The 27,881-nt window shown below is 42.2% G+C and overlaps 2 protein-coding genes across 2 annotated transcripts in view; one reads left to right on the top strand and one right to left on the bottom strand.

Annotated features, from left to right (window-relative positions):
- The first annotated feature begins 3,465 nt into the window (after positions 1-3,465).
- On the top strand, positions 3,466-16,958 carry LOC138947460 (uncharacterized). The gene is made up of 5 exons (XM_070318938.1): positions 3,466-3,771; positions 7,063-7,235; positions 7,423-9,147; positions 10,648-11,547; positions 14,038-16,958. Exons 1-5 carry the CDS (start codon positions 3,731-3,733, stop codon positions 14,322-14,324), a joined length of 3,126 nt encoding a protein of 1,041 aa, XP_070175039.1. The 5' UTR covers positions 3,466-3,730; the 3' UTR covers positions 14,325-16,958.
- Positions 16,959-21,613: 4,655 nt separating this feature from the next.
- Positions 21,614-27,881, bottom strand: part of LOC138947461 (zinc transporter ttm-1-like) — a 37,218-nt gene continuing 30,950 nt past the window's right edge. Inside the window, exons 5-7 of the mRNA XM_070318941.1 lie at positions 27,322-27,433; positions 23,725-23,859; positions 21,614-22,873 (exon numbers count right to left, since the gene is read on the bottom strand). Of these exons, the coding sequence (XP_070175042.1) occupies positions 22,728-22,873; positions 23,725-23,859; positions 27,322-27,433 (393 nt within the window). The 3' untranslated portion in view covers positions 21,614-22,727. The remainder of the gene's footprint in view (positions 22,874-23,724; positions 23,860-27,321; positions 27,434-27,881) is intronic.

Raw genomic sequence — 27,881 nt, 5'->3', positions numbered from 1 at the left:
TCTCTCTCTGTATGTATGTCTTTGTCTGTGTCTCCCTCTGAGTCTCTCCGCTTCTGTCTTTCTATGTCTGTCTCTGTCTATGTGTGTGTGTGTGTGTCTCAGCCGTCCCTACCGACCCTACCGTTCAAAGCAGTTCCGTTAACGATCAGTTACGTTCATTGCGGTTCTGTCCCGATCCCTCCCGTGCCCGCACCGTTCCTTGGTCGGTACGGGAACGGGACCTAGAACGGCTGTGTGTAAAGGGGGTATAAGACTCGACCACTTGGCTTATGGTGGAGACAGCTGGAAGATATCTGGATATAATTGAAGAGGAGTAGTCTTCCTTTTAGAACCTTGTTCGATTTTATGGGCTTGGACGATAGAGAAAAATAAGAAAAGCAAAAGCTGGAGTCCAGTCTGGACGAAACTGCTATCAAGAACGCAGAATTGATTTTTTCTGAGTTTTTTTTTTTTTTAGCCGTAAGCGCCATTTCTCATTTCGAATTTCTCATAACTGCTGTTCACCGCAGTGAAACCAACAAAGGGGCCTCACTCTGGACGAGTTTCCTGCTCCGATAAACATGGCGCTTACGGCTAAAAAAAACTCAGAAAAAATCAATTCTGCGTTCTTGATAGCAGTTTCGTCCAGACTGGACTCCAGCTTTTGCTTTTCTTATTTTTCTCTATCGTCCAAGCCCATAAAATCGAACAAGGCGGATTGCGTTTGGATTTCCCTCTTTCAGATGACTGAGATTGCCCCCCTTGAATCGTTCCGTGTCAAGGCCAGTTGTACTGGCCGCGTGTTCAAGATGTCCTGAACTCAGGTCAAAAATGAGTTACTTCCCTTCGAGTCTCATTTTATCCCTGACAGGATGCCTTGGTTTTCCCATCTTGGACACCCGGCCAGTACTGAAACTGGCCTTGGCACGGAACGATCCAAGGGGGGCAATCTCAGTCATCTCAAAGAGGGAAATCCAAACGCAATCCGCTTTGTTCGATTTTATGGGCTTGGACGATAGAGAAAAATAAGAAAAGCAAAAGCTGGAGTCAGTCTGGACGAAATTGCTATCAAGAACGCAGAATTGATTTTTTCTGAGTTTTTGTTTTTTTAGCCGTAAGCGCCATGTTTATCGGAGCAGGAAACTCTTCCAGAGTGAGGCCCCTTCGTTGATGCATGTCAACAAGCCAGATGTGCGAGAAGCGAAATTGTGCCGCAACTTAAGTTTTAGCTCGACACGGGAGTGCACAATGGTAAGTCGTTGCTATTTTTCACTTTATTTGACATGTCTTGTGAGCAAAAGGTGTTGGTTACGGCTGTGCATGCTGTCAGTGTTCATTATTTGATTTCAATTACCCAGCACCGTCAGTTTTCCTTCGTCTTTGAGGCCGGTTGGAGACCGATAAACATGGCGCTTACGGCTAAAAAAAAAACTCAGAAAAAATCAATTCTGCGTTCTTGATAGCAATTTCGTCCAGACTGACTCCAGCTTTTGCTTTTCTTATTTTTCTCTATCGTCCAAGCCCATAAAATCGAACAAAGCGGATTGCGTTTGGATTTCCCTCTTTGAGATGACTGAGATTGCCCCCCTTGGATCGTTCCGTGCCAAGGCCAGTTTCAGTACTGGCCGGGTGTCCAAGATGTGGTTTTCCTTGTCTGGAGAGGAAATCGATTTTTTTTTAAATTTTTTTTTTTTACATATTTAGATGTTTTCGTAATGTGTTATGGATATAAGCAGATTCGCGATCGTCGATAATGATTTTTCATGATGTTGTGTAATTAAAATGATATGTAAGACAGTTTCAAGCGAGCTATCTTTCGCGGATGTATATACTGTGCAAACAACTCTGAGTGTCACGTACCGTAAAGTACCTTGTAAGCGCCCACCCCTCCTGTGCACCAATTCCGACCCAAAGTAGGGGGTGGGCGCTTACTAGGTACTACACCCTATGCACGAGCAGTTTTCAGTAAGAAATGTGATCTTTGATCACTTCGTAATCATATCTTCTTTCTTTTTTCATCTTCCATTGTTTTTCTTGTTCGTATTGTCATTAGAAGAGCTTGGGGAGACAAATGTCGTCGCATCCTTTTCTTGTCTGCAGAGGTGCCGCTGTCGGCCGCACTGTGTCTCTGTTTCCCTTGAACAAGGGGTACGTCTTCTGGATATGGGCAGCAGTCTATTTTACTTGGCCAAAGACTGTTTTCGGCAGAAAGAGAGAGAGAGAGAGAGAGAGAGAGAGAGAGAGAGAGAGGAGGGAGAGTATTGTGTGTGTGTGTGTGTGTGTGTGTGTGTGTGTGTGTGTGTGTAAGAGTGTGTGTGTTTCCATTGGCGTTATTATCCAAATAGTCAAGAGCTGAGAGCTTAAATGCAACGGTGTACGATTTGATCCGTGGCATCTTGTAATCATTGACTTGCAGGCGTTTAGATCCAAGGCGTGCAGACACACGTGATAGGGTTTGCAAGAAAGGGAAATCATTCACAAAACTAGCAGATCAAGTGCGGAATTTTTATTTCCCCTGATTTCAATGGTGTAAAGTGGGGGGTGGGCGCTTACAAGGTACTATACCCTATGCACGGTTTTGGACTAAAAGTGGGGGGTGGGCGCTTACTCGATACTGGGCGCTTACAAGGTACTTTACGGTAATAATCAACTTTGGCTCCGGTGCGCGCCGGTGCAAACGTTTTTTTCTGTAACCAGTTGAGAGTGATGCAACCATATATCACGGTCTCCTTCCGACAGCAGTCTTAAAATGTCGACATGTTTTGACCTTAGAACGATGTCTTTATCATAACTGTGAAGAACAGAACGGAGATCACTGTCGAAGTCGGCCAATCTGCAATCATTTTCGTCTCGCGAACACTGATCTCAAATTTAGATCAGTGCTCGCGAAAAACATATGGGAGATATAACTCTGTATTCTTGTTTTGATAGATTCGCGCAATAATTTAGCATGCTGTCAGAGAGAAACTGGCGATAGCCGTGGAGCGATGATTATCAGAATGTCCCTATGTATACCGAGCTAAACAAGCGTTATTTGTTTTGGTCTCCGTTCTTTCTTCAGTACTAAGTTACACAAACAATATGGATTTTATCCCTTGTTGAAATTTGTCGAATAATAGCTATGCTGCCCCCCCCCCCCCCCCCCCCCAATTATCCCCTTGTCAAATCAGCTTGGGTAATATCGGATAGTCACTGATATGGTGGTCACACAATTGCGATTCAATCGTAAAATCCGCGAATGTACCAGTACAATTTAAGGCACACAAAAACATACATTGAGTGTGTATTCATTATCTACACTTCTAATCAGTGCTGGTGCTTTTTCCTGTGCCCGTGAAGTATTTCTTTTAACTGGTCTACTTTCGGTTAGCCTCTCTGAAAAAGCATGCCATCGCTGCACGAATCCACGCTGGCGGACCCTTGGCAAATAACGAGAAAACAAAAATACATTTGTATCGGGAAAACCCACTTTCGTCGAGTCTTCTCCACACAGTACTGATCAGTCACTTGTTCGTTGTCGTGGGGTCATTGCGTGAGACTAAGTGTAGTCAAAGATGGTGTCAACTCTACCTCTACCGGTCTGCGGTGAAAATATTCTGTAAAACCCGTTTACATTTCTCAAAGTCGATAAAGGAATGATATAGCCTGGGAACGTTAGGGGCTTGAAAACTTCGTCGTCTCATCTCGAACATTCCGACCGGTTGGCTACCTTGCATTGGCTTAGAACGGAGGAAGGGGAATAGTAGGAAGAATGTCGCTCCAGTCGTCAATCTACGATGAAAACCCGCCTGAGTAAGTACTTCACTTCATTAAATATCGTGTGAGTTAGTGTTTGTTTGTCGGTCTGTGTGTCTGTATGTCCGTCTCACTCAGTCCGTCTGATTCAGTGATTGTCTGACCGACGCGAGGACGGACTGCACACCGGGAGAATGTTAGCGTCGTTTAAACGGATTTCTTCTATAACCGTGCTGCATTCATGTCATGTTTGTTTGGCTAAATTGCAAGAACAAAGACCAACCGTCACGTAAATGACTAGGTTTAGATACTCTTTACTGCATCTACGCTACACACAGTGTGTATATTTATGCCTTAAACGGAAAGGATCGAGAGTACAGGCTTATGTTGTGTGGTCGTAAGTGCCAGGGGCGGACGAGGGTGGGGGTGGGGGTGCACAGGGTGCAGGTGCACCCCCCTCCAGCAAAAAAATAAAAATAAATAAAATTGGGAAAGCTGATTCTATGACCATTTATAAGTTCAAATGTCACCAGATGGCACCATTTTGCTGTTTTGGGCCAAAAATTCAGGGGGGCATGCCCCCGGACCCCCCTAGCAAATTCGGGCGCTTTGCGCCCATCACATTCACTTGCGATTCAAAGTGCACCCCCCCCCCCCCCCCTTACAAAGCAACTGATCCGCCCCTTAGTGCGGCATTACGGATTACATTTCGGCAACTTGCCTTTCCCTGCAAATGTACACAACACTAGACAGCACATTTTTATATTTAGTCAAGGGGGAATCGAAACGAGGGTCGTGGTGTATGTGCGTGTGTGTGTCTGTGTGTCTGTGTGTGTGTGTGTGTGTAGAGCGATTTAGACTAAACTACTGGACCGATCTTTATGAAATTTGACATGAGAGTTCCTGGGTATGAAATCCCCGAACGTTTTTTTCATTTTTTTGATAAATGTCTTTGATGACGTCATATCCGGCTTTTCGTGAAAGTTGAGGCGGCACTGTCACGCCCTCATTTTTCTCTGATGTCATCTGACTTACTTGGTATCACAAAAGGTGCTGCCTTGCCGGTTTTTGCTGAAAAATAACTCCGAGACAATTAGATTCAATGAATACAATGATACAAGTAACCGGCAAGTCATAAATCCAAGAAGGTGTGGGGACCGACACAAAATAGGCTGGTTGTGGGGTCCGTCACAGAGAAATTAGGTCGAAAGTGGGGTCCGACACAGAAAGTGGGGACCGACACAATGAATTATGGGAACCGTCACGCCTACGTCACAAAAGTGTGGGGGGACCGAACACAGCCAATTTCACTGACTACTTTTGTTGTTTTTATTATTACGGCTGTTTGGATGGCCCTACAATCTTGAAACTTGGGCTGTCTGCTACAGACATGTTGAACTTTTTGCTGGACCAACGACAGTTCCAAGCAGGCATTTTTTGGTAGGATATTTCTTGCCGATGCTACGAATTATGCAGTTTTGCAGTAAAGTGGAAGGCATTCTACCTAATAACGGCTAAAATATCAAAAACCTTCAATCCAACAGCACCTAGGCATGTAGTGTAAACACTCACAGATCTAACAAGACCATTCTCAGAGAGCAACATTGCGTAATACTACCATAAATGGATGTTTTGTCCGCGAATTTTGGCGTGTGGGAACCGAGTGGGACCCGAACACAAAGGGTCAGGGCACCGAACACAAAGCGTAGGGGAACCGTCACAGTGTCACCGGTGTGTATACCGGACAAGGGAAAAAACGTCATACTGACACTTCCCACTTGTGTAAAAAGCCTTGCCTCAACAGGTAGGTGTGTGTGTGTGTTTTGCTATTGTACATCACCGTGAACACTGGCAAGAAGGGGCGATTCATTAGTGTTCTTTATTATGATTTAAAAAAAAAATTAATTATGATTTTTTTTTTAAAGTTATTGAGACCAGAGTGCGCTAAGAGATTTACAGAGCAAATCGAGAAAATGAATTATTGAACGAAACGCTACGATATTGTCAGTAACGAGAATAGATTAGAACGTTTGACAAGGCACATTTTTCTGCGGGCGTTTCAATAAATTGTGGACAGGTCGAGTTTGATGTACTTTTGTGTGTGCGCCGGCTTTCATATTTCGGGGGTATTGACGGTTTAATCGCCGACCATGCATTTTACGATATGATGAACCTCTGCACCGTTTTATCGATTAGCAACTAACAGAATGAGTTACAGTTATGCTAAATGTACCCGAAAGCATTCACTTTCACTTTAATATTCAGTTAATCATTGGCCAAAAAAAACAACCAAAAAAAACATGTACCAGAATTTTACATGCGGGGATGTAGCTCAGTCGGTAGCTCGCTGGATTTGTATCCAGTTGGCCGCTGTCAGCGTGAGTTCGTCCCCACGTTCGGCGAGAGATTTATTTCTCAGAGTCAACTTTGTGTGCAGACTCTCCTCGGTGTCCGAACACCCCCATGTGTACACGCAAGCACAAGACCAAGTGCGCAACGAAAAAGATCCTGTAATCCATGTCAGAGTTCGGTGGGTTATAGAAACACGAAAATACCCAGCATGCTTCCTCCGAAAGCGGCGTATGGCTGCCTAAATGGCGGGGTAAAAACAGTCATACACGTAAAAGCCGTGGGAGTTTCAGCCCATGAACTAACAAACAAAATACATGCTCCCAAATAATGAACAACCCCCAAACAACCGAGTGACGTCCCCTTCTGTCAAAATGACACGATCGTTCGCTTATTCGCAAAATATAAAGTTGGGATGTTATTTCTTGCAATGTATCTGTATTCATCTGGGAAGTTGGTGCTATGATCACATGGTAACAATGTTTTGAAGCCTTCGCGTGTTCTTTTTACATCGTAGTTTTTCTGAAATATGCGAAAACCGTTCATTTCAGTCCTGAACTGACGCTGTCGTCTGCTACATGTACGGAGGACAGTCAATCGAATCAGTCGACTTCCAGAACTAATGCTGCATAGTCTAGCTCGAAATCTGTCAGAAAAACAATTCTGCTTTTTGCCGCGGGCAATTTAGGGACAAGCATCAATTGGTATTCCCAATCAATCAATCAATATTAGGCTTATATCGCGCGTAATCCGTGGGTACAGTTCTAAGCGCAGGGGTTTATTTTTTTATATTTTTATTTTATGCAATTTATATCGCGCACATATTCAAGGCGCAGGAGAAGATAAGCTCAGTAACACGGAGGATGAGAAGAATCTTCTGAAATCAAAAGAAGGGGCACAGGAAAAGCAAGGCAAGGCAAAGGGCGGATGATTACGCTGTCTGGAACTGTTACCGCACTCCAAGTGTGTGTGTGTTTTCTGACAATGTTCTTGTTCTAGGAGCGGACAGGGAGCATCCATAGCTGGTGATGCCAGTGTGAGTGCCTTGCTTGGCCCACAAGACCCAGGATACCAGCCCAGTCTCACCGATGAATTGGAAGGATTGGACAGAGCATCGAGTGCCTCAGTCTTCGCTGAACCTTTCAAAACACCTAGTATTGCTGACTGGAATGGTAAGTATTTTTTTATTTTATTTCGTGCAACAATCTGTGAAATCAATTCATCAAACAAACAAACAAACAAACAAAATACTCCATACGGGAAAAAGCTAATCTGTTGTATTTTGGTTTGTGGTTTGTTGAAGGGTGCTCGTATTCTAAATGGAATCTGATGGTTTTGATGATCTTTTATATGTTTCAGACACGAACGCCGATTTTAAACTGCTGCGACCACCAGTTCTGCAAGAAGCGAAGAAGTTTGAGAGTTTCTTGATTTTTGACTTGAGGCATAGTGAAAGCAGTGTTGCAGGTTCTCCAACACAGTTACCCTTAGATGACTCATACTTGACCAAAATTTTCGACACGAACATCAGCAACATATATGTAACTACTACAAAGGTTTGCGACTTACGTGTTCTGATGATAGGATACAAAGCCAGCGAACAGTATCTGCTGGTGAAGCTGGACTCACAGGTTCATTGTCTGAGCATTAAACAAACCTCAAGTACTGAAACTGTATCAGAGCAGTTGACAAAACTCAGTACTACGGTCACGGGTTACGCGTTCGGGGGCCCAACAGGAATAGTTCAAATAAGGCAGCGCAACAGCTTCAAGGAAAAGGAGAGCTGGTATCTGCTTCACAACGAAAAACACATTGAGGTGACAGATGTGAGGAGGTTGCCCAGTTTGTCTCTGGTGGAAATCAAACGAAACTTGCCCGTGGAATGGCGTATTTATCATCGATACGCGCTCTTCTGTGACAAACGCTACCTCGTCGTGTGCAGGTCTGTTGATACATTGGTAGACATTAAACAGAAATTCTTACAACGGTATGAGACAGTTGAAGGAACTCAGGGGATCTCGCCTGAAGTAGTTTGGTTGACTCAGCACAAGAAGCTGATTTCGGATGCTTCACTGAAGCAGATATTCACCACAATTGGAACACCTACTTATGGCCTGCCACAACTGAATTCGTTAAGTCAGCATATGCCAATGCTCCATGTCAGCAGTGGTGGGGAGGGCAATGCCATCTGCATAGACGATGTCTTTGTTCACTTTCAGCCCCCAAATGCCGTCAGTCTGGAAATCATCTTCAAACCTCACACTGACTTGGACGAAGGCGTAAGCACACTTGTAGTTGTATCGCCGCAAGTATCGCTGAGTGGGCTTCGTGAAGAGTTGTCCAAGGTGGTAAGGAGAGAACCAAACAGTCTGGGAATCACAGTAGGGGGAACCAAACTCATGGCCAGTAGGAAGACCAACCTCAGCCAGATGCTGACAACACCAGGCTGCAAGATCACTGTGTACCCCAAAACAAAGGTATCGTTGAGCGTGGAGGTCGTAGAAAGTCCATCTCAAGGCAATGACAAGAGGACATTTACAATATCCGCCTTTTCCCACGACGTGACGAAAGTGATCAAGTCTGAGCTTCGTGCACTGACCAAATCTCCTGAATACACCATGGATTTGTATTTTGAAGGTCGCCTCTTGGTCGAGGAAAGCACCCTCAACGAGAACCGAATCCGGGACAAGGACTGTCTCGAAGCTCAAGTCTTTCCAAACAGAGTGAAGCTTTCTGTGAGGATGCCCAACAGAAAGTGGTATGAGCTGCTCATAGACGACTGCTCTGAAGTGACAGTTGGCCAGCTCAAAGACTTTTACAACAGACTCGATGGAGAAGAGAACATCCATACTTGCGAGCAGGTGGCCATCGTGAATGGCCGTGTTGTGTCCGATACTGAAGCCCTGGGAGATGTGATGGACGGATGGCGGCCTTTGCCCAAAGTTGTGATAGTGCGAGTGGAGAACAGGTGTTTTACCGCCGCCACAGCATACAAAGGAGTCTTCATCGTGTGTCGCAGCACTCAATCTACGTGGTTCCAGCAATTCAAGCTCGTGCAGATTGACAACGACGAAGAATTTCCCGGTAAGCCTTGATTGTTATCCGAACAATTTAAAAAAACGTCTGTAAAGATCTGACCTTTAACATAAAAACAAGGAACATATATGGCTTACAACAGTGTGCAGTTCTAGACGTGTAAATCTGTGACTTGAAGCCCCAATCTGTCTCAAGTGGTTTACAAAACGATTTAAATATTGTCATGAAAAAAGCAGTTCTAACCTTATGGAACACACTTGCAATAGCATTTAATAGCATTAAATGAAACAGTTCGTTTGCATTGCTATTTAGCTCGCGTAAACAACACACCAGATTTCGTGATTTATCTAACCCCTGAGCCATCGTGAACCCGTGTGATCCACTTTCCTTTCAATTTTTTTTCACAATTTAGTCGTCAGTTTGTGATTTCAATGCGACTGGCTGTATCTGTAATAGCACGTTATTGTGTACCTCTGATTATAAAACGCAACAAACGTCTGCGAGTCACACGAACTTATCGGCGGCGGTTGGCTTCAAAGAAAGCGAGCGCTATGCAGAAAAATCGTCTGCTTTGAAACACGACCTTGCGTGAACTGCTTCCGGGCTACCTTTTTTTAAACTTTCAAAACTTCGAATTTTACTGATCTTGTCTTGATGAAAAAAGAAATCTTTTATGATTTAAGAATGTTTGTGTTACAAGCTGTCAATTTATTATTTAGATTTTAAAACGAGGCGCCTGATTGTCCGATCAGACAGTCCACGAAAAAAAAATCTTTGAAAATGTCTCACTCTCGACGGAAAGCAGCCAGGATGTTCCCGTTCGGTGAGCGTTCAAATGGAAGTATGCTTGCACTGTATGTAGAGGCTCGGGGAGCTCAGTGATCAGAAACGGATGGTTTACGGGACCGGGAGGCTGTGTGTGCCTTTAAGACACTGAATTGATAACTTTGATATTCTCTATGTTTATTGACATGAAGCAATGCGTTTTGGTTGAATGAAGTTTTTACTTAAGACAATTTAGTTGACAAAATTGACACTGGCGTCGAAAGAGCGCATTTGCTTAAAATGGCTGACTATTTGAGTTAAACGTAAAGCATCTTAGACTAGTTGGTCTATATTGGGAAATATATCTGATTATGGCTTGTGATATGTTGAGTTGAACAAGCTACGTTTGTTTCGTCAAAGTATCGAGATACGACCATGATTATAAGACTTCTCCTGCTTGTGTAAATAGCTCTATGCGAATCTTTGTGCTTTCCAAGCCCCGAGATTTTCGCTGTGAGCTCGGGGTCTTTATCGTGCGCAGGTTTGCACACGGGGGATTTCTGAGACAGAAGAGATTCTGCACAAATTTGACCCCAAGAAAAGCATCCCTCGTCGAACGTAGGATTCAAACTCTTGCTATGCTCACTATGACTCGTACGTGTGAATCCGTCCAAGAAAAATCGGCCATTCACCTTTTTAACTGCCCTGATTATGTAGCTTGTAAACTAGTCACACGCTAGATCTATACAAGTAAACTAATGCGTTTTGATGTTCTGTGTGCAGGGCCAGACGTGTGTGAGAAAGATGGCAGGGTGTCAGCGATGCTCCAGAAAAGACGACAGCATCCACAGCCTCCTGGTCGTGTCTCTGGCATTCGGATGGCGCCTTGTCATCAGAGTCTACTAGACGAATCTCCAGCCAGAGACGTGCATCCTTTGGTTCCTTCAGGATGGTCCAGTCCAGTGCTAACACGTTACGGTTCTGCTGACGCCAGCCCACGACGCCCCAGAAATCTGTCACACAGTTCTTCGCTGCCCAACGTGTCAGCTAGGAGGGAAACGCCCATTAGGCTTTCTGCCAGCTCCGCGGTTAGACTTTTTGAGGACAGTTCAGACCTGGATTCCCTGGACGGAGTTCAGAGTTCAACTGCCTTGGCGACGGGCGTGTCCGAGTTACCCCCAGAAGAGCGCGAAGAAGAGCAAAGAGTAGGCATGGACGCAGAAGCGCGTTTCGAAAGAGAAGAAGACAACTCTACATTCAGATCACGATATCCAAGCGGGGCTTCTGAGCCAAATGGCACAGTGTCGAAGATAGCGTCTCTACCAGTCAAAGAAAGACGCCAGAGCTACCCTCCTACACCAATGGATTCTCAAATGTGCAGCGCTCCAGTCTCAGAAACCATTATCGCTCAGCGAAGGGACAGCGACATAACCTTTGGGAAAAACGAAGCGGAACGCGTAACGTTGGTTCGCGAGAGATTTCAGCTAAATCCAGACGAAACACTAAGTTCGAGTCTGAGCTTGGTCTCACAAGCCCGAGGAGCACCAGATCTTGTGCGCAAAATCAGTCAAATGCCATGCAGCATTCAGAGGATCCCATCTCCTCTTTCTGGGGAAGGTCAACTGACACTGTACAAAGATCAACAGCGTCAGATGATGGTTCTCCCAGATCCTGCATACAAATGCAAGTATAAAACAAGTCGCGTGAAGCGATATAAAAACATTTAGTCAATCGTTAACATACTATAAAGATCAATGACGAAAAAAAACAGTCAACGCCGAGACTACGTATATCTTCAGATAGTCTCGGCTAACCTGAAGACCGAGACGGGTCAAACTCGTCTCCGCGAAGCATGCAACCGAAGTACTTACTGGACCCATTTTCTTTCATTCTGAGCACATTTTTAGAGTAAACATGACATATCTATATATTTTTTTTAATTCAGGAGAAGATGAGGAGTACAATACGATCATTTTTATATTTAGTCAAGTTTTGACTAAATATTTTAACATCGAGGGGGAATCGAAACGAGGGTCGTGGTGTATGTGCGTGCGTGTGTGCGTGTGTGCGTGCGTGCGTGTGTGTGTGTGTGTGTGTGTAGAGCGATTCAGACTAAACTACTGGACCGATCTTTATGAAATTTGACATGAGAGTTCCTGGGTATGAAATCCCCGAACGTTTTTTTCATTTTTTTGATAAATGTCTTTGATGACGTCATATCCGGCTTTTCGTGAAAGTTGAGGCGGCACTGTCACGCCCTCATTTTTCAACCAAATTGGTTCAAATTTTGGTCAAGTAATCTTCGACGAAGCCCGGACTTCGGTATTGCATTTCAGCTTGGTGGCTTAAAAATTAATTAATGACTTTGGTCATTAAAAATCGGAAAATTGTAAAAAAAAAATAAAAATTTATAAAACGATCCAAATTTACGTTTATCTTATTCTCCATCATTTGCTGATTCCAAAAACATATAAATATGTTATATTCGGATTAAAAACAAGCTCTGAAAATTAAATATATAAAAATTGTTATCAAATTTTTTTTTTCGAAATCAATTTAAATACACTTTCATCTTATTCCTTGTCGGTTCCTGATTCCAAAAATATATAGATATGATATGTTTGGATTAAAAACACGCTCAGAAAGTTAAAACGAAGAGAGGTACAGAAAAGCGTGCTATCCTTCTCAGCGCAACGAATACCCCGCTCTTCTTGTCAATTCCACGGGCACTGCCTTTGCCACGGGCGGTGGAGTGACGATGCTACGAGTATACGGTCTTGCTGCGTTGCGTTGCGTTCAGTTTCATTCTGTGAGTTCAACAGCTACTTGACTAAATATTGTATTTTCGCCTTACGCGACTTGTTTACATTTCGTCAAGTTATGACTAAATGTTTTAACATCGAGGGGGGAATCGAGACGAGGGTCGTGGTGTATGTGTGTGTGTCTGTGCGTGTGTGTGTGTGTGTGTGTGTGTGTGTGTGTGTGTGTGTGTGTGTGTGTGTGTAGAGCGATTCAGACTAAACTACTGGACCGATCTTTATGAAATTTGACATGAGAGTTCCTGGGTATGAAATCCCCGAACGTTTTTTTCATTTTTTTGATAAATGTCTTTGATGACGTCATATCCGGCTTTTCGTGAAAGTTGAGGCGGCACTGTCACGCCCTCATTTTTCAACCAAATTGATTGAAATTTTGGTCAAGCAATCTTCGACGAAGCCCGGACTTCGGTATTGCATTTCAGCTTGGTGGCTTAAAAATTAATTAATGACTTTGGTCATTAAAAATCTGAAAATTGTAAAAAAAAAATAAAGATTTATAAAACGATCCAAATTTACGTTCATCTTATTCTCCATCATTTTCTGATTCCAAAAACATATAAATATGTTATATTTGGATTAAAAACAAGCTCTGAAAATTAAATATATAAAAATTATTATCAAAATTAAATTGTCCAAATCAATTTAAAAACACTTTCATCTTATTCCTTGTCGGTTCCTGATTCCAAAAACATATAGATATGATATGTTTGGATTAAAAACACGCTCAGAAAGTTAAAACAAAGAGAGGTACAGAAAAGCGTGCAATCCTTCTTAGCGCAACTACTACCCCGCTCTTCTTGTCAATTTCACTGCCTTTGCCATGAGCGGTGGACTGACGATGCTACGAGTATACGGTCTTGCTGAAAAATGGCATTGCGTTCAGTTTCATTCTGTGAGTTCGACAGCTACTTGACTAAATGTTGTATTTTCGCCTTACGCGACTTGTTTATTCTTCATACTTGTTCTTCGTTTCATGTGTGTATTATAGTAGGGACTAGCTGTAAGAAAGGACCATATGGACCTAATGCTATCATCTCTCGGTAATAAAGTTTTCGAGTTCGAGTTCTCTCTCTCTCTCTCTCTCTCTCTCTCTCTCTCTCTCGGTCTCTGTCTCTGTCTCTCTCTCTGTCTCTCTCTGTCTGTCTGTCTCTCTCTCTCTGTCTGTCTGTCTCTCTCTCTATCTCTCTCTCTCTCTCTCTCTCTCTCTCTCTCTCTCTCTCTCTCTCTCTCTCTCTCTCTCTCTCTCGTAGACGCGATTCAGAATGATTTGGTTTTTGACTATGGAATAGCTCTGTGTTGTTTTCACCTTTTGCTAAGCAGTCAGTTAATCTGAATTCCTCTTTTCCCTCCTCAGATATCCCTGAACATGTTATCCGAGAAATCGCATGCCACCTGGGTGCAAATGGAATGATGACAATCAGGGCACTGGGTGTGAGCGAACCTGAGATCGAAGATGCCAACTACAGATATCCTAAGAACCTTCAGGAAAAGTACCTCTTATGTCTTCGCGCTTGGTGCAAAAAAGAGGGCAGCAACGCCAACAAGCAAACTCTGAAGGAGACTCTAAAGAAGTCAAGACGGGCAGACTTGTGCATTTTGATTGACGAGCTGGATCCGGATGCAAAAACTGAAGAAGCCTGAGTGAGATAAATGCATTTCTGACCCCCTCGCCGCGTTCTCACGGGTTGGGAAAGCCACGTTTTGTAAAATTGAACATTAAAATTTGTCCACGTTTGGTATTTGGTATTTTTTTAATGGGTACACGTAATGTCCATGGGAAATTTCATTGAGGAAATTTGGGCTGATATCCCTTGGGTTAGCGTGCAGTGACAGAATCGCTCTACCCAGTCTGTTTACAAAATTATTATTCATCCATGAGTGCTAGTGTATTCGTGTTGTATCCTTTATTTCCAATCCCTGAGACTTTCGCTGTGTGCTTAGGATCTGAAGTTTGGCCATGCGTGCACACGGGGGTCTTCGGAAATTAAGACCCGGGTTCGAAGCTCCACTGATCAGCATCAGCGCTAGGGACTGAGTTCCGTAGGTTTGGGAATTTCACGCTCTTGTTTTCCTTTCATGACGTCCAGACTGTTTTTGAGTCACTTGAGAAAATGTGACTCTATGTAATCGGTCAGTGTTAGTCTGTCCGGCCGGCCGGCCGGCCGTCCGGCCGGCCGGCCGTCCGGCCGGCCGTCCGTAGACACCACCTTAACGTTGGACTTTTCTCGGAAACTATCAAAGCGATCGGGCTCATATTTTGTTTAGTCGTGACCTCCAATGACCTCTACACTTTAACGATGGTTTTGTTGACCTTTGACCTTTTTCAAGGTCACAGGTCAGCATCAAAGGAAAAATTAGACATTTTATATCTTTGACAAAGTTCATCGGATGTGATTGAAACTTTGTAGGATTATTCTTTACATCAAAGTATTTACATCTGTAGCCTTTTACGAACGTTATCAGAAAAACAAGGGAGATAACTAGCCTTTTCTGTTCGGCAACACACAACTTAACGTTGGGCTTTTCTCGGAAACTATAAAAGTGACCGGGCTCAAATTTTATGTGAACGTGACTCATTGTGTTGTGAATAGCAATTTCTTCCTGTCCATCTGATGCCTCATATAATATTCAGAACTGCGAAAGTGACTCGATCGAGCGTTTGCTCTTCTTGTTGATATTTATTTTCCCCTTAAAATATATGTGTATTGCTAATATAACCGGCGATGTGAGACTGAAATGGTGCAGGGAGAGAATTCCGTCATGATACCACTGCTGTTGTGGTTCTGGTATAATGACCACAATAGTGTATGGGTTTTTTCCTTGTATTTTCTTTTTCTTATGTTAAATGTTGTTCGTTATCAGTCAAGAAAATGTTTTTTCAATGTTCCAGTTCCCCGACGAACCCTATTTTTTTTTCCACCCGACCTACTTTTTTGGACCCTTCAGATCTATACAGGTATTTATTACAAATGACAAAACTCGATTTTACAGACGATGTTCCTGTTTTACTGTGGTTAGAGGGGTCTACCTTGGGCGTGACAAAGTTTCCAGAATGTTTCAATACTTTTAGACGTTTAATTTCCGAATTTTACCTTGATTGTTGTTGTGTATTTTCATTTGTTTTGTTTTTATTCGTTTCATACATGTGCATGTTAGGGTTGATGTGCTTTTACTCGAAACATCAAGGTGGATACCCAACCACGGGTAATACAGTATTCTGTATTCTGTAAACACATGAAATAGGTTTTTTGTGCAAAAAGCGGAGGAAAGAGCGAGCGAATGAGAGAGAGAGAGAGAGAGAGAGAGAGAGAGAGAGAGAGAGAGAGAGAGAGAGAGAGAGAGAGAGAGAGAGAGAGAGAGAGAGAGCAGAACACTAAACATCACATCAATTATAGTAAATGAAACAAGAGTGTTCGAGTGTTTACCCTATAGGCTAATGTACCTTAATACCTTCCTTGTGATTCTTTCAGTACAGCAATGCATAGCTTCTGTAATTTTATCAATTCCAAACAGGTGCATCAATCTGTCATTACTCCAAACTGTTCAGAAATTGTCTGCTGGTGTCAGTTTCATCAAAGATGCGTAACTCTGTCAGTAAGCGATCTGCTGCACTCTTGTCAGATTTCCACTGTTGTCTCCCTTGCTCAAAATGTACTTTTCAAGGAAAAGGATCTGTGAAGAAAAATACATCATAAGGAAGACATACAGGCGAAGATAAACATGATGTGAACAATTAGCTTGTGATTGTTGTTGTGTGTGTGTGTATGTGTACTCAGGGCTGGATCAAGTATGATAGCGGGAAGGGGAGGTCCGGGTCCGGTGAGAAAACTTTTAACTTTTCAATGGTTATTTTTTGGTCAATCCTATTGTCTCCAACGAGTTACATCAGGCAGCTAGAGGGGGGTTCTGGACCCCAGGACACCCCCCCCCCCAAAAGGTCCGGCACTGGTATTACTTTAGTATTAGTGTGTATGTGTGTGGGTGTAGCCTCCCAACTCTAACGAATACACAACACAACTGAATCCTCACTCACATAAATAATGCATTGACAAATCAAAATTAATGCAGAAACCAAATAATGGCGAAAAATGGTTTTATTCAGGAAAAACAAAACAATATGATTATGTGACATACACTCAATCTCAATATGATCCAAAACATCCTGTCACATATATTGCTGGAACAATTTAAATCATCTCATTCTGAAGAAATTGGATCTTACCTTTAGATTAAACACATACATATATATGCATTCACGCACACACTGATTCACGCACGCACACGCATGAACTCACACACACACACACCCAAAGATCAGCAGTGGTTCTTATGCTTGCACACAACACACACACACCCCCCCCCCCCCCCACACACACACTGTGTTACAAATGCCGGCAAGAGTGGTTTGAAGGCAAGTTCATTACCTCAGGGCGCTACTTTTGTCTTCTATACATTACAAAACAATTAAGTCCTTGACACACTCTATAATTCTAGAGACGTAGACAGATAACTCTCCCTCTGCTTAACCCTAATTTGTAATGACAAACAATATCAAATCCTACTTACATTCCAAAATCAATAATCCATAAACAATAATAATAAGAAGAAGAAGAAGAAGAACGGGTATTTATATAGCGCCTTATCCGAAGTTCAAAGCGCGTATGCCGTGTGAGATGGAATTTTTTACACAATATATCACGCATTCACATCGGCCAGTAGATCAACAGCCTATGGGCGCTGCATCCACCTTTCACGGCCTATTATTCCAAGTCACACAGGTATTTTGGTGGACATTTTTATCTACGCCTATACAATAATGTAAGGTATGGGAACGTATTAATTATAACACAATCTGGGAACATCTTGTTTTGTTATACAATGTAATTAAACCGTACCAATACCTTACTGTTTTTTTATTTTTATTATTATCCACAAACAGTATCATAATGACAAATATCACAATTAGCAGGCATAAATGGGTAACAAAATTACCACTAACTTAAATAACAAAGTTTTCTTTCTTTGCTCCACAGTTTTACACACAAAAGAAATGTGTACGCATTACAAAAAGTAACCTATTCTACATTATGCCCCTTCTTTTCTCAACTGGCCGATGTGAATACGTGATGTATTGTGTAAAAAAATTCCATCTCTCACGGCATAAATAAATCCCTGCGCCTTGAATATGTGCGCGATATAAATTGCAAAAAAATAATAAAAAATTAAATAAAAATTAAAAAAAAAATCCCTGTGCTTAGAACTGTACCCACGGAATACGCGCGATATAAGCCTCATATTGATTGATTGAACAGCTGTTCTAGGCAAACTATATCGCATTATATTCCAACACATTGTTCTGGTTCATTGAAAGTTCTGGTTAATTAGCTGAGTGGATTAAATAGTTACACAAGGTAAACACTGAAATACATACATAATAATCTACCAGCAACATCAGGATTGCACCTATCACCTGTTGTAGTTGAAACTAGCACCATTATAAGCTTAGGCTTGTTGCTGTTCCCAAACCTATTAATGTAAATTTCATGAACAAATCCAAAAACAAAAAGACTGCCTCTGTTCCAAAATTCAGAATAAAAAAACAAGAAAGGTAAGTTGTTGGAACGTCAGTTATTGATAAAACAATTACGTTAGTCACAAACATATCGACCCAACGGTCTTTTAAGTGCATTTAAGTGAAATTTATTTGCTTGTGACTTTCCTAACAAGCGGCGAGCCATTCCATCAAGCTAAGTTCTTGTTACTATCTGTTTGTTTGTGCACTTAAAAGACTGTTGGGTCGATATATTTGTGATTGTAACGTATTGTTTTGTCAATAAAAAACGTTCCAACAACTTACCTTTCTTGGGTTTTTTATTGTAAATTTCATGAATATGTTAACAAAAATGTTTGTTTAAACCAACATCAAACTCATAGAACCTCATCTGAATGTACATGAAACATGCCGATTTGCGTAAATTAAAGATGATTAATTGCTTCCTCAACACCCTGTCAGCCAAGGAAAAGACAAAAACAAGTGTTCAACGTGGTTTTGTCATACTTTAATTTGAATTGAGAGTGAAATATTCTAATTTCTTTGATTAATCAATACTTAAATTCCTGCAATCATCATCAATTTTAGGAATGCGGAAAAACATTTAAGACTCTTTTGTAAGTTTTTGTAAGGCAAAAAAAAAAAAATTGTCTGTTTAGGGTAACATGACCAAAAAAAGTAGGGTCGGTAGGTAGGAAGGTTTTTTTTTTTTTTTTTTTTTTTTTGTGTAAATGCTATGTTGGCTGAACATTCACTTCTTATATTTGATGAATACATGTTTCAAAACTAACGTATAAATAAAACAGAGAGAAAGGGAGAGAAAGAAACGCCAAATGTCTCTTTTTGGCATTTTTACCTCTTTTTTTTTTTTTTTTTTTTTTTGAAATAAAAAAAAAGTTTTTGGGTCGGCGCCAAATCGATAGGGTCGGTCGGGTTACCCTAAACAGACAATTTTTTTTTGTGGCCTAATCATTCAACCATTCCCCCCCCCCCCCCTCAATCAAGAAACATCAGGTTGCACTGTGTTGGTAAAGATATTATCATGTACAAATATGTTGAAAGTGAGAAAACATGCAAAAATAGTTTAACAAAAAACTCCACACAAAAAACAACCAAGAAAACCCACAAAATAATTTGAAAAGAAACAACAAATAAGCAAAGAAAGAAACCAACATATTTGATTCATCATTAGGATTAGGAAAGACAGCAGCAAAGTAGAAAACAAAGTAGCATGCTCTTTCAAAAAATTGATTTTTCTGTTACGAATACACATATGGTTTTCGAAGCAACTTCTGAATAACATAACAGCACAAACGAACTATAGGAAAAACATATGCGAGCAATTTTAGTTTCTCATACATGCATACTCCCCACGTATAAGAGCAGACTCCATTTCTTGTCATAAAGAGCGTGTTTAGCAATTCTTTCCGTAAGTCGATTAAGAGTAAAGGGGACACACACACACACACACAGAGGCTGCTGAGGCACGCGCTCAAGCGCACGCACACATATACACACAGTCTATCTCTCTTTCTTTCTGTTACACACACACACACACATTCTAACTCTGATAAATATAAATATTGTGCCTGCCCACACACACACACACACACACACACACACACACACACACACACACACACACACACACTCTCTCTCTCTCATGCAAACTCACATGTACATCACAATTCTGCCTTTTCAACAAACCATCTCTGTTTAACACATACTGACCTTACAAAGTTAATAACAACACCAAAATACCAGTACAGGGAATGCAAAACACAGTGGAACCCCCCTATTAGGATCCCCAATTTAACACTTCCTCCCTTTTAAGACCTTGTTTTCTCAGACCATCTGTTATAACCGCTGTAAATTTACCCCCATATAAAGACTCCCTTCTTTTTAAGACCTAATTTACTCAGATTTGTGGAGGTCTTAAAAGGGGGGTTCCACTGTAGCACAAATCACAGTCACACAATTTAACAATAATTTCTTTCTGTTTATGCTCAGATTTAAGGCATCTGTGCGACAGGAAAATATTTCTCCTCACCCTCCTCCTCCTGTCGTTCGTGGGCTGAAACTCCCACGTACACTCGTGTTTTTGCACAAGTGGATTTTTACGTGTATGCCCGTTTTTACCCCGCCATACGCCGCTTTCGGAGGAAGCATGCTGGGTATTTTCGTGTTTCTATAACCCACTGAACTCTGACATGGATTACAGGATTTTTTCCGTGCGCACTTGGTCTTGACAGACTCTTGTGCTTGCGTGTACACACGAAGGGAGATAAGGCACTAGCAGGTCTGCACATAAGTTGACCTGGGAAATAGGAAAAATCTCCACCCTTAACCCACCAGGCGCAGCCGGGATTCGACCCCACGACCTTCCGCTTTGGAGGCCGGCGTCTTACCACCAAGCCATTGTGCCCGTCTGGAAAATATTTCAATGTTACTCACGTATGATTCTATAGCAGTAATGACTTTGTGTTAGGGGTACAGTACCTGGTACCTGTGATAAAAGAAAAAATATTTTCACCTTTTTTTTTTACACATGTATAATTTAGCAGCAATGACTCTGTGTTAGTAAGAGTTGCACATGTACATGCCAGGAAAGAAACACTTTTTGTGACATCTCGACGTAATCATAGAATTTTGGCGTAACTCAATTCTTGGCGATTTTGATGTTTTTGTGCTTTCGACTAAGTAAATCATTCTCCATGAGAAATATTCTCTTAAATACGATTGACAATACATGATTTAACATTCTTTTATCTTTCTATCCATACCAGGTACAAATATAAACAATATTTCATAATAAAAATAAACAGTTTTGGCCTTCTCCTGAAAAGCTGTCTAAATCGAGTGACAATTTGTAACATATGCATAATTTTGCAGTAAAATCTTTGTCGATACAGGGGTACATCAGTACCTGCGATGAGAGGACACCCTTATATGGGGACCAAAAGTGCGAAGGGCTTCCTGAGCCCAAAGTCTTTTTGCAAAAAGATCAGTGCCAAAGCTTTGTGCATTCGCCCAACAGATATCAGGCTTGAACAAAGTAAAAGACACTGAATACAAACAAAACAGCATTGAATATAGTAATTAACACAGCTGTAATGATAACTGACAGTGGTTCAGCTTGTGAAGATCGAGATTTGAGATATATTAGCGCCGACTAAGGCCGATTGAGATAAGTAAAACTCTCTATAGACAATTTCTCAAGTAATGCCTACAGCCAATACATTGACAAAACTGATAGCCATGGTTTACTTTTCCTTATCAGCCTTTGACAGAGATGTTGTTTTTCCTCTCTTGACTTTTCTTTCCTCTCCCTCCCCCCCCCCCCCCAGCTCAACCCTCCCCTCCCCCCACGTTGAATCTCTCTCTCTCTCTCTCTCTCTCTCTCTCTCTCTCTCTCTCTCTCTCTCTCTCTCTCTCTCTCTCTCTCTCTCTCTCTCTCAAGCACTGTAACACACATAACCTCACGTGCAAAAAAAAGGAGCACAGCAAATGCTCTAAATGCCAGATCAAACACACACAACTTGAAATGACTCAAGTGGAATGTGGTCAAGTGTTCAACAAACATGTGGGGACTGAAAACAAAACTGTAAACGCGAAGTGCAGGATGATGTGTATCATGTTTGAGCACAACTATTGCAGAAGGTAGAGATTTCCGAGGGAGGACTTTTGTATGTGGATCTTTTCCCCTGGTAGGCTTTATTCATGTATTAAGTGCATCATTAAAGCAAAGATTTGTGAAGATCTTAAAAGGAATGTTTCACTGTGCACTCTTCTCCCTTGGTCCAGCCCCTCGCCCTTCCCAACAACACATCCCATCTGAAAATGTGAAGAAAGCAGCACTGATCGAGGTGTCTAGAAATTAAAAATTGCAAGAAAAAATGTAATGCCCCTTTCTCCCTCCATTGGTTTTCCTACATATTGGCAGCAAGATCCATCTGTACATGGAAGATAGGTATCTCTGCTTATTGTCAGTTAAACGAAATGAAGCATAAATATAAACATGAATCCGTGGATCGATCTTCCTCTTAATCAACCGCTTGGTCAGTCAGTCAATCAAACCAAAATAACTCACTCACTGTCTCACTGACCTGCTCGCTCCCTCGCTCACTCACTCGCTCACTCACTAACCAACTCACTCGCTCACTCACTCACTCACTCACTAACCAACCAACTCACTCGCTCACTTAAACTGATTTTTCATGGGACCATTTAACAAACATAAAACTGCTGCGGAGAAAACTAAATTTAATTTCCTCCGTAACACAAACCAGTCTCCTCTTTGGTTTTCAGGTTACTCAAATAATGTTTTTATGACATCATTTTGAAAGTCCAGGTCATGTTTATGACATCATAATACCACAAATAATGACATCATCTGAGAAGCAGACAGTAAAACTGATCACCACAGGATGATATGACAAGGACATCATTTAATATGCAAATGATCCTCACATGAGGATCATATATCAGTGATGTCATTTCACAGGTAGCTGACAGTCTTCGCAATTCACCATGACGTCATGGTTGTATTTTTCCACTTGAATGGTGACGTGGTAAAACCGATGACGCTTCAAAGCTACGGTCGCTTCCTTTAGCACTTCATCGCTGTTTATAGAATTGTCTGCAAAAATGAAAGACAAAACAACATCAATATTTCTCATCATTCTCAAGTAATATCAGACAGCATTTCTTTGTCTGAATAAGTACATTGAACTTGACAAGCAAGAGATGATCAATACATTACGGCAAGATGTACAGTCGAAATTTGTCTAAAACGACCACCTGAGGGACCAGGAAACAGTGGTCCTTTTAGACAGGTCGTTGCTATAGAAAGGTGAATTACATAGAAAAGAACCTCATCGAGTTTCCTTTGAGTGGTCGTAATTGGCAGGTACTTGTTATTCTAGTGGTGGTCGCTGGGGAAGGTTTGGCTGTATCATGTGAAAGTAGAACAGAATCAGTGACACTCTGCATCCACAAGCAGCTAGCTATAGCTGAACCCACAAGTTTCTACTTCACATGCAAGCAAGAATCAAATAATTTCTAGAGAATGTAAAGATCTACCTTAATGAGTATACTCACAAAACACATCGATGACGTCATACCCATATGTCACACACTCACACTGACGTCATGCGCTGACGGACAACCAGATGGGCAGAGAGGATGTTTTGGTCCTTGGTCAGCGCTCATACCCTTAGGTTGTTGATAAACACTAAAGTCACTCACCAATGCCGTCACACTTCACACTGGCATCACTCATCACTGACGTCGACCACTACCACTGACTTCACACTGACGTCACTCATTGACGTCACGCATTCACACTAACGTCACTCACCACTGACTTCACGCATCCACACTGACGTCTGTCACCACTAACTTCACACTGACGTCACAAACCACAGACTTAACACTCCACACTGACATCACTCACCACTGACGTCACACACGCACACTGACGTGACTCACCGACCGCGAGGTGGACAGAGAGGGCGTTACGGTCCATGGTCAAGGCCCAGACGTTGAGGTTGTGGATGGACACCACAGAGTCCAGAGACATCAGCACTGACCGCAACTGTTCAAAGTCCACACCTTGCGGAACACCTGTGTGAGATGACAACAAAATATATTACACAAGGCGCGTACCAAAAGGGGTCTTTACAGACAGGTGGTAGCTACGAAAAAGGTGAATTATTCAGAGAGAAAAACAAACTCGACAGAGATCTTATGGCTTGGTTGTTGTGGACTGGTGGTCGTTATCAACTCACGCACGCACGCACGCACGCAGCACACACTGGCACACAAACACTGTCTCTCACTCTGTTTCTCTCTCTATTTCTCTCTCTCTCTCTCTCTCTCTCTCTCTCTCTCTCTCTCTCTCTCTCTCTCTCTCTCTCTCTCTAATCATCTCCAATATATGAACATATGTTGCAGGCATAAGAACACATTACTGATGAAAAGGAAAAGCTCTTCCGGACCAATCTAAAATTAATTTTCTTCAGACGTAAAAATATAATGAATCGATGGTATTGTGTTTGCCAACGACACAAAAAAAAGAACAGAAAAAAATGAAAGTAAGAGAGAAAAAAAAAGCAAGAAAGAAAGAATTTTTTTTTAGATAAAAAGAAAGAAAGACAGAAAGAAAAAGAAAGAAAGAAAGAACTTTTTTTCGATTATAGCCCGTTCAAAAGGACAATGATGTGAAATTAACAAGACATTACAGTGCAATATTTCCAACACAAAGCTTGCCTTAATACACACTAAAATAGAAACGGTAATAATAAATCTGACTTACTTAATTCTGCCAAAAATTACCAAATTACTGTCCTCAACAAAGAATACAGGAACACTCAAAATAATTATCCCGTACAATAGACTCTGTGGTCGTTATCTTCAGATAACCATGAAAAGATTTGTCACGTGCAATCCCAAACGTTTAATTGCTTTTCAAAAAAGGCACACGCAGACCTGTTTACCCCCATAAGTGTTTTGGAGTAATGCTCAGCCCCAAAAATAGTAATCCTGGCACAAAAATAGTAATCATCCAGCATTCGTCGCCAATTACAACGCATATGACAACTGTGTCTGCGAAACGCAATCATGCACATATATCCATCATTCACAAACAAAACACATCAGTCAGTTTTTGTAGTCATCATAATTTCAAAGAAGATCACATCAAAAGCACATGCATCACTGATTCTTTTTCTTTTGCTCGTAGTAGGCCTTTTTCAGTGTGTCATGCCTGTACTTGCGCTTGCCGAATGAGTGAGGGCGAGACTTCACCACTAGAAGGCTCTCCAGACAGACATGATTATGATCTCTGGTCAGTTTTGTGCTTTTTCACCCCATTTCGCCATTGAAAAAAACAATGCCAAACATGTGAATTAATATTATAAAATAAAAAAATAATAAAAAAATAAAAAAAAAACTTTTTTTTTATTTATGAAAATCGTAGTCTTGACACGGATAGCGGAATGGCGTATTTTTTGCAGAAAATCGTAATAAATTACGCCAAAATCGTAAGGGTAAACAGGTCTGCACACGCATACGTGTACACTCTCACGCACGCACGCAGGCACACACACTGCCAAGAAATCTGTCACCTCCAATACAAAACAACAACAATTCGTTCATGACAATATTGCCAAATATGAAAAATAACTGCTTTCGCATTTCCAATGCTTCAATGCAAAAAAAAACACAAAACAGATCTACAAAGTTATAACAGAGCTGCTAGAAATATCAATAAATCCAGCGCTTAATATAGAGTATTGTGTTTTTGTGTGTGGAAAGTCTTCAGTCTTCACACGTAGGTTGAAATGTAATAAAGCTGTCAATCTATCTGCTGGCAAAGAGGCTGCATCCTACCGCCTAGTGTCGATCTGATGAGTTATTTATTGGCCCAAAAGTCTTTGAAACTTGGTGTTTACGGTTTTTTTTATCTTTCTAATGAGTTATTTATTGGGGAGAAATTTCTGTAGGTGTGGTAACATCTGGCGTGTGTGTGTGTGTGTGTGTGTGTGTGTGTGTGTGTGTGTGTGTGTGTGAGAGAGAGAGAGAGAGAGAGAGAGAGAGAGAGAGAGAGAGAGAGAGAGAGAGAGAGACAGAGCGGGAGATAAGCGGGGAGAGAAAGAGACAGAGACAGAGAGACAGAGAGAAAGCGGGAGATCTGAGGAGAGACAGACAGACAGACAAACAGACAGACCGGTAAACGGATGCTGAGTGACTGAAACATAGAGAAACCAAGCAGCCACATAGTAATTTACCAGCCAGCAAACCATAGACACAAGTCACAATAGCCCATCCACAAAACCTAACGTGAAGCTTTTTTCCCACCAACAACATAAAACACCATCACTCTTCTTGTCCGCTATAATCTCTTCGCTTCTTCCACAGCAAGTAAAAGCCGACTCACCAAACAAACACTTGCTGCCTCCAGAGCCTCGAGTCCTTATACAGTTAACCCCCCCCCCCCCCCCCTCCCTTTAAGTCCACACACACCCCCACCCCCCAATTTAATACATTCTTTTTTGAGACCTTGTTTTCTCAAATGTTTTGTTCTTAAAGACACCTTCATTTTAAGAGCCCCTCCTTTTTGGCTCACGTAAGCGTAGCCTATGCGATCGTAACTTTGTCTGTCTGTGCGTGCGTGCGTGCGTGTGTATGTCTGTGGTAGAAACTCTAACATTTGAAGACGTCACATTACATTGACGTCACATTATGACGTAAGAGGGTTAGACGTCACGCGAAGGAAGTACTGAAAGTCTCGGTCATTATTATTTTGAGCGGGCCGAGACTAGTTGGCAGTCGTGTCCCTGTAAGTAGGCTACATGCAGACAGACAGATCTAGATCTAGTGTCTCGCAGATCTAGATCTAGTGTCTCGCTTTCTTGCACAGTTTCACCTATGCTCTTTCTGTGTGTGTGTGTGTGTGTGTGTGTGTGTGTGTGTGTGTGTGTGTGTGTGTGTGTGTGTGTGTGTGTGTGTGTGTGTGTGTGTGTGTGTGTGTGTGTTACTGTTTGTCGATTTCTTACGTGAGCCTTGATGGCTTCGCCTCTTGTTAAGATTTGATTTTCTCAGAGTGTTTGAGGTCTTAAGATGGAGGCTCCACTGTATGCTCACGACATTGATCTACTGTCAACACCTAACATTAGTATCACAAAGCGACCATTCGCAGTCAGTCACATGACCGCTGCAGGAGGATAAAAGAAGCAAAGCTTGGCCGGATAAGACCCCCCCCCCCCCCCCCCCCTGCAGGAGAAGCTGTTTTGGTGACCTTGGTAGAGGCGCACGACAAAGTTACCACCCAAACGGGAGCCACCCGCAGTGTTGGATTGGTTGAAATAGCTCTAGGTGTGTAGTAATTTCAACGAATCAGAACCCGCGGTTTGTTCTCCCCCCCGTTTGGGTGGCACCCACTTTCGGTCCGTGCCCCTCATCCCTGGTGGCCCCAAAGAAGACGGCGGAAGTCGTGGGTGCCACAGCAGTGGATGTCTAAAAGGAGTGAACGAGAAGAAGAAGAAGTGAGCCAACACAGCAGTCAACGTTAGACTAAATACTCACCTTCCATAATGATGCGCAGTGTGTCTTTGAGAACGTTGATAGTTGTGCACAGAACCAGGAGTGAGAAGACGAAGGTACAGATTGGATCCGCCAGTCGGTACTTTTCGTCTTGCTGTGGGGAAAAAATACAGAGCAGTTTTGTTGGACATCTTTTCTTTTGATTAGAAATACTAATGGAAATGCTAGTCCCACTGCCTTCCCAAAACCACAACCCCCCCCTTCACCTTGTCGGCCCCCCTCTCTCTCTCCCACTCTCCACCTATCTCTCTGTCTCCCTCTCCACCCCACCCCCCACCCCCTCTTTCTCTCTCCCTCACCCCTCTCTCTCTCTCCGATGTATGCTTTTTGCTCTCTCTCTCTCTCTCTCTCTCTCTCTCTCTCTCTCTCTCTCTGAAAATGCCTGGAGAAAAATGATTCATTTTGTTGGAATAACCTCTCTCCCTCCCTCCCTCCCTCCATCCCCCCCTCTCTCTCTCTATCTCTCCCCCCTCCCTCCCTCTCTCTCTCCCTCTCTCTCTCCCTCCCTTCCTCCCTCACCCCTCTCTCTCTCTCCTTCTCTC

This window comes from Littorina saxatilis, linkage group LG14 (assembly GCF_037325665.1).
Source record: "Littorina saxatilis isolate snail1 linkage group LG14, US_GU_Lsax_2.0, whole genome shotgun sequence".
NCBI lineage: Eukaryota > Metazoa > Mollusca > Gastropoda > Littorinimorpha > Littorinidae > Littorina > Littorina saxatilis.
The sequence above is the reverse complement of the archived record's forward strand: the minus strand, read 5'-3'. Positions and strand labels throughout refer to the sequence as shown.

Excerpts from the sequence above, each read along its gene's own strand:
- LOC138947460 (XM_070318938.1), top strand. The coding sequence starts at position 3,731 with ATGTCGCTCCAGTCGTCAATCTACGATGAAAACCCGCCTGA. Across the intron at positions 7,236-7,422 it reads TAGTATTGCTGACTGGAATG|ACACGAACGCCGATTTTAAA; the intron begins GTAAGTATTTTT and ends TATATGTTTCAG. Across the intron at positions 11,548-14,037 it reads CCCAGATCCTGCATACAAAT|ATATCCCTGAACATGTTATC; the intron begins GCAAGTATAAAA and ends TTCCCTCCTCAG.